Source organism: Macadamia integrifolia, chromosome 9 (genome assembly GCF_013358625.1).
Source record: "Macadamia integrifolia cultivar HAES 741 chromosome 9, SCU_Mint_v3, whole genome shotgun sequence".
In the NCBI taxonomy this organism is placed as follows: Eukaryota; Viridiplantae; Streptophyta; class Magnoliopsida; order Proteales; family Proteaceae; genus Macadamia; species Macadamia integrifolia.
In genome coordinates this window covers 6077115-6093600 of record NC_056565.1, presented here as the reverse complement: position 1 = coordinate 6093600, position 16486 = coordinate 6077115, and the positions used below count along the sequence as shown (strand labels likewise).

Here is a 16486-nt window from a genome sequence, read left to right as displayed (position 1 = left end):
GTTCCTTTCTCTTCCCTATTTCTTTAAATGTACTGATTTTTCTTTGTAGATCTTTTCCACTCCCTCTTCACACACACACACACACACACACACACACACATGTTCAGCAATCTCAGCTGCAGGTTCTTGGCCGATCATTGGCTAAAGGTGGTTTCATTGTTTCTGCAGTTACTTTCCGTGCATTGTTTATGCCACTTTTTGTGAGGAATACTGTTGCTGGAACATTATATACTAGTTTTCCATTAGTATCTTTATTCTCTGAACAGGTCAATGTTTTTAATGTCTTGGTTCACTTACAGAGTTCACAACAATGGCTGGTAGGCGTCTCCGTGATGCTGTGAAGTCAGTGCTTACTTCTGGACCTAATGGAGAATTCAACAGCAAAGTGCATGTTGTTATAGCAGGGTTGACAAATGCATATTCACAGTACATTACCACATTTGAGGAATATCAGGTGCAGAGGTATGAGGTAAGCCTTCCTGCTTGAAATAACTGGACCTTGGATTCCGTGCTTGTTTAAAATACTTTGCAGGCAACTTTCTATTTCCTGGTTTCTGTGGAAAATTTATTCAGGTGGGTGCTTGAGCCTATTTTTCACGCATGGTTCTTGAGTTCATCCATCTACAACAATAAGAACTCAACCTTATCCCAACTAATGGGGTTGGCTACATGGATCTTTATCCTCTAATCAGCTTTGTTTGAGGTCATACTTGATACATGGCCTAAGCTATGCATGTCTTTCTTCACCATTTTTCCTAACGTTATTTTACGTTTGCCCCTGGCTTTTTTAGCTCATTCAATCTGAATCAAATCACTATATCTGTACTAGAGCATCCAAAGGCCTCTGTTGAGCATGGCCATGCCATCTCAAACGACTTTCTCGTAGCTTATCATGTATCGGAGTTACTCCTAAATTAGCTCTACTATGATCATTTCTTACTTTATCCTTCTTAGTTTTACCACCCAACAGTCCGCACATACTTTATAGCTGGTCGTTTGACTATCCTATAAAATTTTCCTGTAAGTTTTAAAAGAATATGTTGATCACACGACACTCTGGACGCACCTCTCCACTCATCATCCATCATATTCTTATTCTCTGTGAAAGATCATCCTCTATATCACCTTCTTTATTTATGATTGATCGTAGAAACCTAAAATAATCACTTAGTAGAATTTTCCTCTCATCAATTTTCATCCTTCATTATCCGTCCTAGTGTAAATAAAATTACACACTATGTACTCCATTTTTATTTTATTTATCTTAAAACCTTTTGATTCCAAGGTTGATCTCCATAGTTCCAACTTGGCGTTAATTCCTGCTGCGTTAATTCCTGCTTTTGTCTCATCCACCAAAACAATGTCATCAACAGAAAACATACACCAAGGAACCTCATCAATATTAATCACTTTTTGAGTTCATCCATCTGAACTACTTAATTGGTGATGGGGCATGCCGCTGAAATCAAATTATGTTTGTGCGGAAACTCATCCTTCTCATGTTTCCATGGCTTTCTGTTCGTCATGCATCTTTTTCCACGCTGAAGGAAGATTACTAACATTCATTTCCTCGAATGTAGAGATGTAGATCGAGCCTGCAAAAGAAGGGGGCTACTGGTTCCATCAAACCATACCAGCTAGCCCCAGTGTTGGCCTATTAAGCCAACTCAAAACCAGAAATTATTGTTCATGTGAACAGTATCCGTGAACAGTGATTTGGTCTCTTTTTTATTTCTTTTTTGTGTTTCTTTGTTAACAAGTAGTCAAAGTAAGATTTAGTCCTTTAGAAAAATCCTTTATGATCTTATGTTAGTTTCTTAGTGAACAAGTTAGCATTTGGTTTTCTAAAATCAGTTAGTTTCTATTTTGGGTTTGTTTCTAAATTGTAAGGTTGTACCTTCTCTTATGTAATACTTTTGAGAATTAATTAAAGAATGAATTTTACAGCCATTTCTGCTCCTTATTCCTGAGATAGGATGTTCAACAACTGGGATAACTGTGGGCGAGAGGCCCAGGCTGAGATAGCCATTCCCCTACCCCCTTTTTCTCTATTCTTCCATCTTTCTTTCTTCATTTTTTTTTTTTTTAAATATTTTTATAATATTTAAAGTGAGATTGAAGCCCTCTAAGATTGCTGATCAGAAAATACACACACACACACAACCCATCAATTTTCAGTTACATGGTTTTCCTAGGAAGAGATTTCGTTGTATCTACCAGACCAGATCTATGATTGCTGCAGGATTTTAAGGGCTTGTTGAGGACCTTAGGAGGACCACTTGATCCAAATTTGAGGATCATCTGACACTCCCAGACCAAGTTCTTGAAGAATCACCAAAAGTTTCATTTTCCATGCCATCGTCATAACTCACTACTCATCTGGCAGAATCAGCCCGAATTTTGAGGGTTTGTTGTCTACATAGGACGTAAAATCAATTCAGCCCAATGGAGCCTTATTTGGTGAGATACAGTTTATGCAAGTTTTGACCTAAATCTGAGTATATTTTCAGAGCTGTTCTTATTGGTGAATCTGATCTATTCTAACTCTTGTTCGAGTTTATGATGTATCCTACTGGGACTGATTACCTTGGTAATTAGTCTTACATCAGGTAGGGTTTTGTATGGTGTGAGCTCTAATATCTAGGTTAGGACTCTTCGCTTCTTGGGGTTATATGGTATAGGGGAAACAATCAATTTTTTTTTTCGTTGTGAAACTTTTTAGCATGTAGTTTTATTTGTTTGAGAGGGGTGGGGTGGGGGAATTCCTTAGTTGAATTTGGGCACGGGGTTTGTTGATGACATGAAAAAGGGGTTTCATGATAGGGCTTCTTAAATAACTTTAGTGACAGAAAACTTGAACCCCAGGAAATAAAGTTCAAAAACTAGTACCCTGATCAAGATTCAAGAAAGACGATCGGAAGAATCTTACATCCTCCCCCCCCCCCCCTGCAGGTGACCTTGGTCAAAGATAAATACCAGGATTAACCCTTATACAAGTCTTCAATGAAACCACTCTGCCCAGGAGCAGTTGACGCTGTATGTTATTATTACATATGTTACTCTCAAGGGGTACTTAATTCATAAAGTCACCCTGCTTATGACGTAGTTCGGTTCCATATTTTAAGACACATGGATCGTTTGCAGAGATTTTTCACTATATAGTTTTTGTTTTAGTTTTCAGGAAAACAACATGAAACTCGTACTCCTACTTGGACTCAATTAAACTTAAGAGAGATTTGACTAATTGATTATAGTTTTTTGTTTTATTTTGAATAAACCAAAAGGCTGAGAGTTCACACACACACACTCAGAGAGACTTGGAATAGGCTGTTTATCTGTCTGATCTTCTGTTGAACTTAAGAGGACTAGTGATTCTGTCTGTACCATCCATTTAGCAGCTAGTAAAAACCTTCAACAGGGATTCTGAGAATTATGACAAACATAGCTCAAAATAGAGTTGATTGGTGAAAGACAAACCATGTAGCATACTATCTATGCTCTATGCCTTTTTCGTAAACTTATAGAAATATCCTAGTTTGTCCAGTTATAGTTCATGGCAGATGGGTAAGATTGTTTGATTGGTTTTTAGTGCCTTTTCCCTTCCAAGAGGTTTCCACCCAACTAAACTAATGGAATTGGATTATTCAGGAATTCAGTTTTAAATTTGTCCTGGCTGTTGCTGGCAGCTATGTCATTTTTAGATTATATATACTGAACTAATGAATTAATCCCATGTTTAATAACGGCAATCAATGTATAAATGCATATGTATCCCAGTTAATGGTTTGTTTTCCTGAAACCCTGAAACCTGAACAACTAATTATTGCTCAGCTTGCCTAAAAAAAAAAGAGAACAATAACTGTGGTAGGGGGTTACTGTAATACAAATACCTCAAGTAAAGAAAAATGTATACTAGGAAAAAAAAAAAAAGCCTAGAAGGCTGAATAATATTTGCATTCATGAAATGATGCTTGAAAATTTTCTCAAATCTTAGTAAATACAAAGTGAAAGCCATTTTAGATTTGTACAAAGTGAACATTGCAGCATTACCATAACATTGCCTCATTTTTTTTTTGATGGACTGGAATGCATCCATTTTGGTTGAAGTCTACTATGTACAATGCTATGAAAGCGATGAGAGCGAGACCATTTCATTCCATGTGACAACCAAGTGCAGCCTAAGTAAATTTCATTGTGTTTGATGTAAGTCCCATACATTTCTCAGTTCTTATTGATGATATTGTATCTCTCAGGGTGCCTCCACACTGTATGGTCCACATACACTGAGCGCCTATATTCAAGAGTTTAAGAAGCTTGCAGAATCTCTCATCAGTGGCCTAACTGTTGCTCCAGGTCCAGAGCCCCCAGATCTCTTCGACAAGCAATTCAGTTTTCTAACACCTGTCATCTTGGATGCAACCCCACATGGTGCTCAATTTGGGGACTGTAAAAATGATATCCCTCAGAATTCTACATTCAAGAGAGGGGACATGGTATCAGCTACTTTTAGGTCAGCTTGCCCTAGAAATGACCTCATGACAGAGGGAACATATGCCCTGGTGGAGTTTTTCCATGACAAGGAAACATGGGTACCAGCTTATGATGATGATGATTTCTGCTTGCGCTTTATATGGTCTCGTCCTTCAAAACTAAGCACTCACAGTTGGGCAACCATAGAATGGAGAATCCCACAATCAGCAGTGTCAGGTGTGTACAGGATAAGACATTTTGGTGCCTCAAAGAGCCTTTTTGGTTCTGTAGAGTATTTCACAGGTTCATCCCGCGCCTTTGTAGTGGCATAGGTAATGAGCAATGTAAAGCATCTACTAAATATGGTTTTTATACTTTGGTTGTGACAAGGAGTGAGTATGTGTATTGGCTCCTACTTCGGTTGGCAGCGGGGTGAAGCCGGGTCATGGGTGATTCTGCTGACACATTTGTGTATCAACCAGTCCATATATAAATAAGGAGAGTCATAGATGATGCAGAAAACAAAATATTGAGGTGATAACCATTGTGCAGAAAATGTCATAGCACATCAGTATCACTATTACTAGTTACCATTGTTATATCTAACAGTCAGAATTAGTCAAATTAGTCTAGTGATGATGAGTCTAATCACACTCCCAAGCCCCTTCTAGTCCATTCCCATTCCGGCAGTCTAAGTTGGCGGATCCAACAGCGATCCATTCTGGAATCTCTTGAACCATTATTATCCGCAGCCTCTCCTCCTCTCCTCTTCTTCTTTGCCTTACAATGGTTTGTTGTCCTATCTCCCCAAAGCCTGTAACTCACTTCAGCGAGTTGCTTGGACATCAACTCTCTCAGCTTTCTGTGTTCCCCCTCTCTGCTTCATGCAATCTTGGCATGACCCAATTTCATTTTTTTTTTTTTCTAACTTGTGATTAATAAAAAAAAATAACCCAACTTCATCAAGCAAATATATTAGTAAAATGGTTGTTTAGAGAGACATGGTTGTTGACAATTCACAGATGCTGCATTTATCTGTCCATCCAGTTTAACCAAGAGAAAACTCGGCTAACTTGTGATTCTCACCATGGAGAGAGTGAGCACTAGACCCAACTTGCACTTCAATGGTCAAATTTTACTTTGAAGTAAGCAAAGAAAGTTACTTTAAATCAAAGTAAGGAAAGAAAGCTCATTTAACTCTCTGATTCATAGTTTTAGAAAAGTACCAAAATGCAATAATACGGAGATGAATAATTTTTACTATTTCTTCTACTTATTTTAAGCTGAAAGTGTATAAAAAATTAAGTTCAATCCGATTTTTTTTGTTTGATTTTATTAGTTCTATATAAAATCCAGCTTGAAATAAAATACAATTAGGGTTTTGGTTTGGTTTGATCCAGCTTAAAACCGGTTAATTATAGTCAATCCAACCGGTTTAGAGTGAGCTTTGACACTCATGAATGTAACAAACCTTGTCATTGGATTCGAAACCAGTTTGAATGAATGTGGATTGGAACTAGCACAATCCATTTATGCTCTAATCTAGTTTCACGAATCATAATCAGATCTAGATAAGAAGAATCAACCGAGCCCAAATCTAGTTTTCGACTGATTCAAAGCAATCAATTCATTCTAAATTTCTAGGGTTTCGATTGAGTTAGCATCAAGATCCGGCTGGACCCAATTCGGATCCCAATTGACCTATAACTTCACAGATAAATTTGACTTCTCATTTGTAGGATTTTGTAGGATACGTAGGTGAGGTGAATGGCAAGCTATGTTGTTATGACATGCGTGTGCATGCGCATGCGTGAAGGCTCTTCATAAGAGGAGGGAAAAAAAAGAGACATCGGATTATGGACCCGACCCGCTCCTCCATTTGAGCGGCATGTTGGGATTAACAGCTTGTAATTTCTCTCTTTAACTCACCATTATTTCCCAAAAAAAAAAAAAACTTCTTTTCCTTTGGGCTTTGGGATTAGTATACATTGCTAAGATAAAACGACAATTTTTATATTAATTAAATGAAATTATTAATATAAACCATTATTGTGAAACCCATAATTAGATTAGATTAGAATAATTAATTTTTGTGTTATATATGGGATCGTAAACCTACAAGGCTATAACCCTGACCCCAACCTAACCCTAACTTGAAAGCCTATTAGGGTGGGGGCATTGGTGCACGTGCGAACACTTTGATATCGAGGAGTCACGAGCACTTCCGGTTATCTCTCCCATATTGCCTTCCTTTCCCTTTGGATTTTCCAGCACTGCTTTTGGAGCGATGCATGGTTTGCTCTAATGGATAAATGACTCTCATTCTCCATCAAACTACAATTTTACCCCTCTTTTTGAAGGGCAGAATTGAATTAGAAGTAAGGCCAACATTTTTTAGACTCCTTTCCATATTGAGTTGGTGATTGGAGAAGAAATGAAAAGATGACTAATATCTTTGGCAACAATCCAACATAAAGTAGTAATTTGAGATGATGATGCTATGTTGAAGAAGGAAAGGTTAAGTGGGGAGAAAAAATAAAAACTCTTCAGACAATAAAGCTGTGATGAGGGATGAGACATGAAAATCAAGGGACATTAGGTTTCAAGCTGAAGAGAGGAAGAAAGTCTATGAGGCAGAAGTAGTTCAAAGCACTAGGCCTTCTGGGAATATTGCAAAGGTGGTTCCAGGTTTCAATGAGGCTAGGAGCGTATGGCAATGATATCACATGATGCAGAAAATGAATAGAAGAGTAAACAAACAATCACATAACGGAAGGATATAAGTATATGGTTTAGTAAGATGATTACGTCCATGTACAAAAGAGATGAGAGTAACAAGTCACCCCGCAATGGAGAAAGGGTAACAAGTCATCTTCTTGATGCCTCTTTGTGTTTACAAAGAATTCCCAATAACCTTAATAACCTCCATTGCAACAATTTAAAGGAAAATATAGAGATACAAATTTTCATCCCTCAAAGGCACCCCGCAAGGAAAAACAAAAAATATACAAATTTTCAGTTCTTCGAAGACAATCCACAACCCACTCCACATAATACAAAAGAGAACAGCCATTTAAAAAAAAAAAAAGGACTGGGGTTTGGTTGGCCTAAATGTAAATACGTAAATAGGGTTTAGTCATTATTTATGGGTTCCTCTATGTGAAGTTGGAAATCCACTCTGAGGCTTATGATCATAGAATTGAATGGGGTTTCTTCAGGGCGTTGTTTGAATTTTAGGTTTCAATCATCTCTGGTATCCTCGTTAATGTGATATGATCAGTTATGTAGTTTCAACTTGTACATATTATTTTAAATTACATGGTAGTTGCTTTGGTTTTCTTGAACCATCTTGTGGCATCCGTCAGGGAGCCCTCTTAATCCATACTTGTTCATCCTTGTTATAGAAGAATTATCTAAATTGCTTAAAGCTCTTTGAAGTTAAATATGTTAAGGGTATTAAAGTCAATCGGAACACTTCAGAGATATCTCATTTGCTTTTTGCTGATGATACTTTTACTTTTTGTCGTGCTTCTGAAAATGGTGCTTAATCTATTCAAGATTTATGGAGTCAACAAATTAACTTTTCTAAAAGTGGAGTCATTTTTAGCAAGTACATCCTTGCCTAATAGAGAGAATTTTTAAGATTTTAGGGGTTTCCACTTAGAAATAAGGCTCTCTTTATTTGGGTACCATCTATTGTGCGGCTTGTGCCTAAGAAAGGGGAAAAAGTCATTTGGAAGAATATGGTGGATCGAGTTCACTGTAAATTAGGGCTATGGAAGGTGCCTCTTCTTTCCCAGGCTAGTACAACAATTCTAATTCAAGTTTTTCTTAACTCAATTTACATCTTTGGATGTCTTGTTTTAATTTTTCCAATTCGATTTGCAACTACTTGGATTCTCTGAATGCTAGATTTTAGAGAGGAGCCCATGAAAATCGCAAGGGTTGGTCTCCTTTCGGCATCTTCTCTCATCAGTCTTTTTTAATCTATGATATGCATTCCTTCCTTGTCTTCCATCGAAAGATCTAGGTTTATTAGTGTTGTTGCTATTACTTTGTACTTTATTTGGATTTTTTGAAATAAACGTGCTTTACAAATGTTATTCAATCCCCTTTGGTTTTGTTTGGTGCTATTAATATACAGGTTGCAGATTTGGGTCTTCAGGTTTGTAGAATAGAAACCTAACGAAGATCTAGGGTTACATCGATGTAGCTTTCCACGTAGTGGAGAAGATCTAGTTGCCTTATACTTCGATCCACACAAACTCCAATTATGCAAGCTACGCTTTGCAACAATCTCACTAGGTTGTGGAAAGGCCATCATTCACGATAATCCACCTTCCAAATCTAAGGACGACTATGGAAATTCTTAGATATACTCACTTACAGTTAGGAGTGAGAGAGAGAGAGAGAGAGAGAGAGAGAGAGAAGCACAACAATTACTCTCATTCTTAGGGTTATATGGCCAGACCTTTATATTTAGAGATCTAGCTAGCTAGGGTTTCTAACCCTAGCCGTCTGTGCAGCCCCATTGGGTGCTCCCCCACTATGGGTGCTCCATGAGAGAATCGAGTCAAACCCGATTTCTACTAACAAGGGTTTTCCTAATGAGTCTTCCCGATTGAAATTGTTGATATGACTCTTATAGAACATCAGGTAAAAGCTTTATCTTATGTTGGTCATTCAATTATGATATGCAATGGTTGCACTGATAGATCTATTAGTCTAAGGTAGTGATCTGTTTCACTAATTTAAAAAATTTAGCTTTATCTCTATGAGTTGTGGCTATGCAAGGGATGTACTGGCTCAGAAAACCAAAGTCATTTTATAGGGGTTGCAATTGACATTAATGAAGAGATTCTGGAAAGAGAGTATTTGGGTGAATAATGCATAGATTGTGAGGTGGATTCTAATGAGCAGGGAGCTAAGTGGTCTTGGGGATCTTTAATTTATAAGTCTTCTTATTCATCTCCACTTTTGACTCAAATGATGAATATTTATGTAATTTTACACTCCGGGTGTAGTTCCATTGGTCCAAGACATTGTGTGTTAAAAAGGGTTCATCATTAACCAAAAAAAAAAAAATGTAATTTATAAAGATTTTTGTGTGATTTTTTAGCTCATAAAACTGCTTAAAAAGTTGTGAGGATTAAGACTAAGACTTGGACTAGGGCTGAGACTAAGACTGAACTTCTTCTACAATGGATGGAAACTTTCATGAATTTCCTGTTCACTAAAAAAAAATGTAAAAACTTAAATTAGGTTATTAGGATGGTGAAGTTCTTGTTGTTTGTCATTTAAAAAAAAAAAAAATCCTCATACGGATTTACACGTGTAGGTGATCATCCATGGAACCTGGCCGCTACCACCTGAACCGGCGTGACTGTACATTTATTACAGGGATATTATATTAAGAGATAAACCCCTCTCTCTCTCTCACTCTCTCTCTCTGCACCAAATCCAAGACAAGACTCCAATAACCCAACATAAAAGAATAATAACAGAGGAGACAAATCCCAAGCACACCTCTCTTTTTTTCTCTCTCTCTCTCTCTCTCTAATAAGCCTTTAATGGCGGCAAATGTTTGACCGCCACTTATGACTCATCACCCTCTGCAATGTCATCTTCTGTATTTTCTTTCTTTCATCTTTTTCTTCTTCTTCTTCTTCTTCCTCGTCTTCTTCTTCTTCTTCGTCTTCTACTACTCCTGCTGGTTTTTTGTTTTCTCTTTGCGTCCCTTGTGTTATACTTTGGACAAAATATTTTTCTTTAGAAGGCTAAGGGCTTGTGGGGTTGTGGTTGAAAGCGAGAGACGTGGGTCTTGCCTCTGTTTTGAGGAGCACTTGAGTCAACCCGACCTTCCTTCTTTGCTACCCAACAAAAAAATTTATCAATCTCTACTTTCTTTCATTTTGTTTTTTTAAATAAAATCCCATCTGGTTACCTTTTTAACTCTTCACCCTTCTCTCTCTCTTTCTCTGAAGGTGGAGTTCGAATAGCTGCTACTTCAGTTGTGTTCACTGATTCACTTTCTGGTCGGTAAGCTTCTTCCCTGCACTGTTTCCCATTTCCTAACAAAGCTTTACATGAAGGGTTACAGACTTACTGTCTACTGTCATCCTCCTCTGCTTTTTTGAAAGAAGAATAAGAATGAGGAGATTATTAAAGAAATGAGACTTTGACGAGTGCGGATTCCAACTAAGTGGTCGACACCTTTCTACTTGGGGAACCAAATCAAACCTTTTTAGTCATTCTTATTTCATTCTTTTTAATGAAACAGAATTGCAGGATTTTGACCAAAGTTTTCTGAACTCTCTTTTACCAGTTCATTTTATAAGTCTTTTCTTATTTAATCTGTCGGGTGCCCACCTTATACAACTCTCACCAAGTACATATAAGACACATGCGGGGACCTCTTAATTATAGGATTCCTTAATATATTTGATTTCATGGGTACCCACTTGGAATTGTTTAGTTTTTATCTTTTTTAAGTTGGTCAGATAGATGTTTCTGATTCTTTCAGCTCTCCTTGATAAGATATCCATTCAAATGGGATGCATGTGTGCCATGAGTTGGGTTATGTTTAAGGAACTGATCCACGACTGTGTTAGGATCAACTATGGATTATTTTAATCTAATATAGACAAGAGAAGAGAGAGGTTCAGTAAACTTTACGTAGAGAGATGGAGACTTTTCGGCTAAGAGGGTATTCACTGACTGGGAATGCTGGGCTTTGAGGAGTCATTTATTGCTGAGGCCGAGGAGTACTAGAGTTCCAAGAAACCAAATTGGATGTAGGCAAGAGAGGGAAGCGATGCATGGGTTGGGGGAGGGGATGGTACAAAAAACAAAATGAGAAAGAACCCCAAACACAACCCTTCCCCCACCCTTTTTTGCCCCCAGTAGGCAAAGAGATCCATATATTTCCAGTTGAATGTTGTGATCGATGGTGGCAAGTTTACATTACAATGAGTCAGATATATACCAGCTTTGCAAGGTAATGTGTAAGGAATTAATGGGTATTTTTTTTTTTTTTTTGGATGCAAAGGGGGACCCAAAAAGAGCCATACATGGGACCCAACCCAAGAGGGCCACAACCTTCTTGGAGCTAGGTCTGTCTATATTTTTTTTGTAGCAGTGTTATCTGCAAATCCACGTAGAAACCATGTAGAACTTTGGGGTTACTGCCATAATATCTTACTAGAAAGACAAAGACCTTATGACCATTGGTCTCGGCACTGTTATCTGACTGGTAAGACTATAAGACAAAATATACTATATTGCCTCCTTTTATTTGAATATTGTAATAAGTATTGCAATTTAGTATTTGGTGCTGGCCACCCAGAATGGCCAATGGGAGTTGGTAGGCAACCTCTTACTTGAAGAGAGAATAAGAGATAAGAGTTGCAAACCACCACACTGTGTAGAGAGAGAGAAGATATCCCTGGTTCTTGCAAAGGACCATACAGTAGTGAGGGTGAGAGAGTGAGAGACTCCTGATACAAATCTTTCATAACTTCTGCTCTCTCTCTCTCTCTCTCTCTCTCTCTCTCTCAGTGAAAGTCTTATCATCCTGTACAAATTTGTAAGAAGATAAATCCCTGATACAAATCCTTCTCAGTTTACTTTGGTAAACCTCTCTCTCTCTCTCTCCATTTTACATTTTCCTATTTAACTCTTTTTCTCAGTATTTCTTGTCTTCTATGCAGATAATCCTGAAATACTACTAAGTTCCTGTCACAGATAAGCTCAATGAACTCAAACAACTGGCTATCTTTCCCTCTTTCTCCTCCTCATCCCACCTTACATAACCTCCATACACCTCAGTCTCATCAGTTCTCTCTAGGGTTAATGAATGATACTGTTGATCACCCTTTCCAAATCCAAGGTGAATATATAATCTCTCATCTTCTTTATCCTATATTCTTCTTTTATATCTTTATCATTCTTGACTCCTATTTATTTTGTAGATTGGAACTTGATCAATTCTACTCATGGCGACGAAGTTCCAAAGGTGGCAGACTTTCTTGGTGTCTGTAAATCTGATAACCCTCAAGACCTTCCACCATTTAACCAAATTACAGCAAATCAATCTGACTATAACATCTTCTCTAGTAGTACTCAACAAGCAGCACAGCAGTCAGTGGCTGCTACTACTAATGAGTATGATTCTTCTGGAAGTGGTCACAATTTACAGTCATTGACACTGTCTATGGGTAGCACTGAGGGTACCAATGGTGAGAGCAGTAGTGGTAATAATGCTGTTGATTCAGCTCCAAGAAGAGCTGTAGATACATTCGGGCAAAGAACATCGATATACCGAGGTGTAACAAGGTAGATATATACCTTTCTACTTTTTTGATCTCATATGAATATATAGATATCTTTTTTCCCCTTTCCCTTCTGAGAAGGGGGAAAAATTGTACATGTAAACTGTTGGTTTTGGTGTAAATGTAGGCATAGATGGACAGGAAGGTATGAAGCTCATCTCTGGGATAATAGTTGTAGAAGGGAAGGACAAGCAAGGAAAGGTCGCCAAGGTGAAGCTTCAATATATATATATATATATATATATCTAGTTGTGTTGTGTTCATCCATGACCTACATAACTTGAAAATGTTAGTACTAATTCTTTCCTTTATCATGACACCGCCCGTGGATCGCTGTTGCTCCCATCACCTCTTGCAGTCTACTTGGGTGAGTAAAAGTAACTAAATCTTATACATCTAGTCTTGTTTAACTTAAATCTTTTCCTGGTCTGAGATTTTCTTGAGCAGGAGGGTATGACAAGGAAGAGAAGGCTGCTAGAGCTTATGATTTGGCAGCTCTTAAGTATTGGGGAACCTCCACAACAACAAATTTTCCTGTATGTCATTCTTTCTTGGGTCTGATATCATGGAAATGCTGTATTAGATTTGGAATAGAATGTTCCAACTTCATTAGGGTTTCATAATCAGTTTATATATTTTACAAAAATAAACCCTATATTCTCATTGTACTGACATGGAAATTATTTCCAGATGCATTATTAATGGTGGGTATTGATTATTAAATATACTGTTATTGTTGGTTGATGGCTGAGGAATGTCCATATCTTGTTGCAGTTAAGTAATTATGAGAGGGAACTGGAGGAGATGAAGCATATGACAAGACAAGAATTTGTTGCATCTCTTAGAAGGTAGGCTAGGCTCGATTGTTAATTATTATAATTGATTTTCCCTTTCATCTATAGAATTCCCGTCTTAACTGATCTGCTTGAATTTCTATAAAAGATCACTTTGCATCTAATATTATTCTCTCCCTTCCTTTTTCTCCTCATTAATTATCAGGAAGAGCAGCGGCTTTTCAAGGGGTGCATCCATGTATCGTGGGGTTACAAGGTATTATAGATCATAATCTCTCTCTCTCTCTCTCTCTCTCTCTCTCTCTCTCTCTCTCTCTCTCTCTCTCTCGGCTATTTATAGCTAGAGTGCTTTCTCTGTAATCAATCTGAGAGAGATGTGAGGACAAGCGGCTTAACCTTATTCTCAATTTGATAGTGAAGCAAATCTCATCTCACCATGGACGTTGGCAAAATTGTTGAACCACATTAAATCCTTGTGTGCAATTGTGTGATTGTTTGTTTGTGCATTACATTCTTTTCTTCATTGTTTAAGATTCTCGTTTCCTACCTCTCTCTCTCTCTCTCTCTCATATGCAAGCCCTTTGGACAGGCATCATCAACATGGAAGATGGCAAGCTCGAATTGGGAGGGTAGCAGGAAACAAGGACCTCTACTTAGGCACATTCAGTAAGTTCCTGAGATTATCAGCATAAAAATATTTTAAAAAGCAAAAGGAAGAATAGAAAATCTACAACATGGTCTAACTAATATTGTTCTTGGATGGACAGGTACAGAAGAGGAAGCAGCAGAGGCATATGATATTGCTGCAATAAAGTTTAGAGGGCTTAGTGCAGTCACAAATTTTGACATAAACAGATATGATGTGAAGACCATTCTTGAAAGCAGATCTCTACCCATTAGAGGTGGAGCAGCCAAGCGCATAAAGGAATCTCAAGTGCTAGAAGCATCCAGAAAGAGAGATGAAATGAATGCTCTCAGCTCCAGTTTCTACAGTGGAAGCTCAAGTAATTTTCAGGCTAGCTATGCTTTGTTGCCAACATTTGAACAACCTCAGCCCTTACTTTCCCTACAACCCCAACAGAACACTCACTACAACCAGGTCTCCCAGTTTCAACAACATTACCAGTTGCCTCAACCCACCCCTTCCTTAATCCATTCTAACCAAGAATCTCAGTTCAATCATAATTACTTTCTTCATGGTATGATGAACATGGGCCAATCATCTGTCTCTATTATGGATAACAATAATGGGAGCTCATCTAACAGTAACTACAATGGAGCTGGGTACCTTGACAATGGGATCATGGTGGCTGCAAACTCATCTTCTGTGAATTCAGTTGCATGCATGGGAGGATCCACATCTGATCTTGGGTTTGTTAAGAGTGAGTATAACATCAACTCAGGAGGTTATGGAAGCTGGTCAGCGGACCCGGTTCAGGGATCAAGCCATGGTGTGTTCCCAATGTGGAATGATAGCTAACTTTGTTTATGGAAGGTAAAGGTAATTAAACTTGAGATTTGATTTATGTTCTGATCTTTCTATAAGATACTTTGTCATCAACAATTTCTATTTTTATTTTTATTTTTTTCCTTAATTAATTCAGTACTTTCAAGGAACGCATATATATGAGTAATGTGTTCTATTCCATATAATGCATGGTTTTAGGTATTTGTATCTTATCAGTATTGGTATTGGCCGACTCATATCGATACCTAATCAATATGAGTCATATCAGTTTGAAAAACCCAATATCTTGGTATTTTGGGGGTAAAATGGTCCGATCCAACCAAATACAATTGATACATATCGATATTGGCAGCAACTGATACCATGCAAGAAAACCTTGATTCTATATAATGCATGCTTGAATTGGAAAATTTTAGATACAAATGGGAATTTATGGGATCTTCATGTTAAGATTTATATTTTATAGTCTATTGTCTATAGAAGGTCTAGAAAAAATTTAGATACAACAACTGCCTTGTGCGGTTGGTGAACTGTGGTGTGCAAAAATTCCATGCTCACCGGTAGGTCTCAAGTTCGAACCTCCTGGCTGTTACCTACTTCTCTCCCTACCTATCAAAAAAAAAAAAAAAATAGATACAATGGAAGTGTGTGGTTCTAGTTCTCATTCAACCCCGGTATGATCCATGCAGTTGTGGAGTCAATATGGGTCTGCGAGGCTTAACCCATGTGGTTGTGGGGTCAATATGGGTCTGCAGGACTAGTTAAGCCAAAGGATGGAGACCCATCTTTAATAAAAAAAATAAAATAAAATAAAAATAAAAATAAAAATTCTGATGCTTGGTAAAATCATTTTCTAATTAGTTTAATAACCTTTTACCTTTGGATTAAGTATTATCTAAATGATACCTCTCTATTTAGCACTTGACATTTTTTTTAATTACGTCTTGTTTTATTCATAAAATTTCTTTTAAGTAGCGGTATAAAAGGGTTTCAAAAATTGGGCATCAAAAGAGATTTTTGCTCAAGGGACCATCATCTGTGCTTTATTCTTCCACTTCAAGGATCAAACTTGGATCTTTGCTGGGGAATTTAGTGGTTCCTTTGTGGATCGTCTTCAGGAATTAGGGTCTTGTCTCTCTTTCCTTTGCTTTGCTTTGATTTAACAATATAGATCTTTTGGGTATCATAGTGACTAGTGAGGGTGTCTCCTATTCTACATGCCCATGATAGGAACCATCTCTATATGCCCATTTTAAATTCGATAATTTTCACATGAGAGATGAGGTGTGCCCAACTTTTGTGAACAAGTAGATCTTCAAGTCTTGTGTGCTTACATGTCAAGTTTCACTTAAGAGTAAGGTTTTAAAACTTGGGAACGATTATGGGATTGGTCAAGGCTGATACCATTCTTATATCATTATAGA

The 16486-nt window shown here is 37.6% G+C and overlaps 2 protein-coding genes across 7 annotated transcripts in view; both read left to right on the top strand.

Annotated features, from left to right (window-relative positions):
- LOC122088922 (neutral ceramidase 1-like) overlaps window positions 1-4997 on the top strand; it is a 17219-nt gene extending 12222 nt beyond the window's left edge. For both annotated transcript variants that reach the window (XM_042658299.1, XM_042658300.1), the window contains 2 exons: window positions 300-469; window positions 4254-4997. In XM_042658299.1, the coding sequence (XP_042514233.1) occupies window positions 300-469; window positions 4254-4802 (719 nt within the window). In that variant the 3' untranslated portion in view covers window positions 4803-4997. The remainder of the gene's footprint in view (window positions 1-299; window positions 470-4253) is intronic.
- Window positions 4998-8111: 3114 nt separating this feature from the next.
- On the top strand, window positions 8112-15242 carry LOC122089935 (AP2-like ethylene-responsive transcription factor PLT1). Of its 5 annotated transcripts, XM_042659709.1 has the most exons (11): window positions 8155-8252; window positions 10455-10509; window positions 12180-12358; window positions 12441-12804; window positions 12928-13010; window positions 13159-13167; window positions 13248-13336; window positions 13575-13648; window positions 13800-13850; window positions 14184-14260; window positions 14362-15242. In XM_042659709.1, the coding sequence occupies exons 3-11, from the start codon at window positions 12223-12225 to the stop codon at window positions 15072-15074; spliced, it is 1596 nt and encodes a 531-aa protein (XP_042515643.1). In that variant the 5' UTR covers window positions 8155-8252; window positions 10455-10509; window positions 12180-12222; the 3' UTR covers window positions 15075-15242. The 5 variants fall into 5 exon arrangements, with proteins under 5 accessions (XP_042515646.1, XP_042515642.1, XP_042515643.1 ...); XM_042659712.1 differs by lacking the exon at window positions 10455-10509 and having other exon boundaries at window positions 8112-8252; XM_042659708.1 differs by lacking the exon at window positions 10455-10509 and having other exon boundaries at window positions 8119-8270.
- The last annotated feature ends 1244 nt before the right edge of the window (window positions 15243-16486 follow it).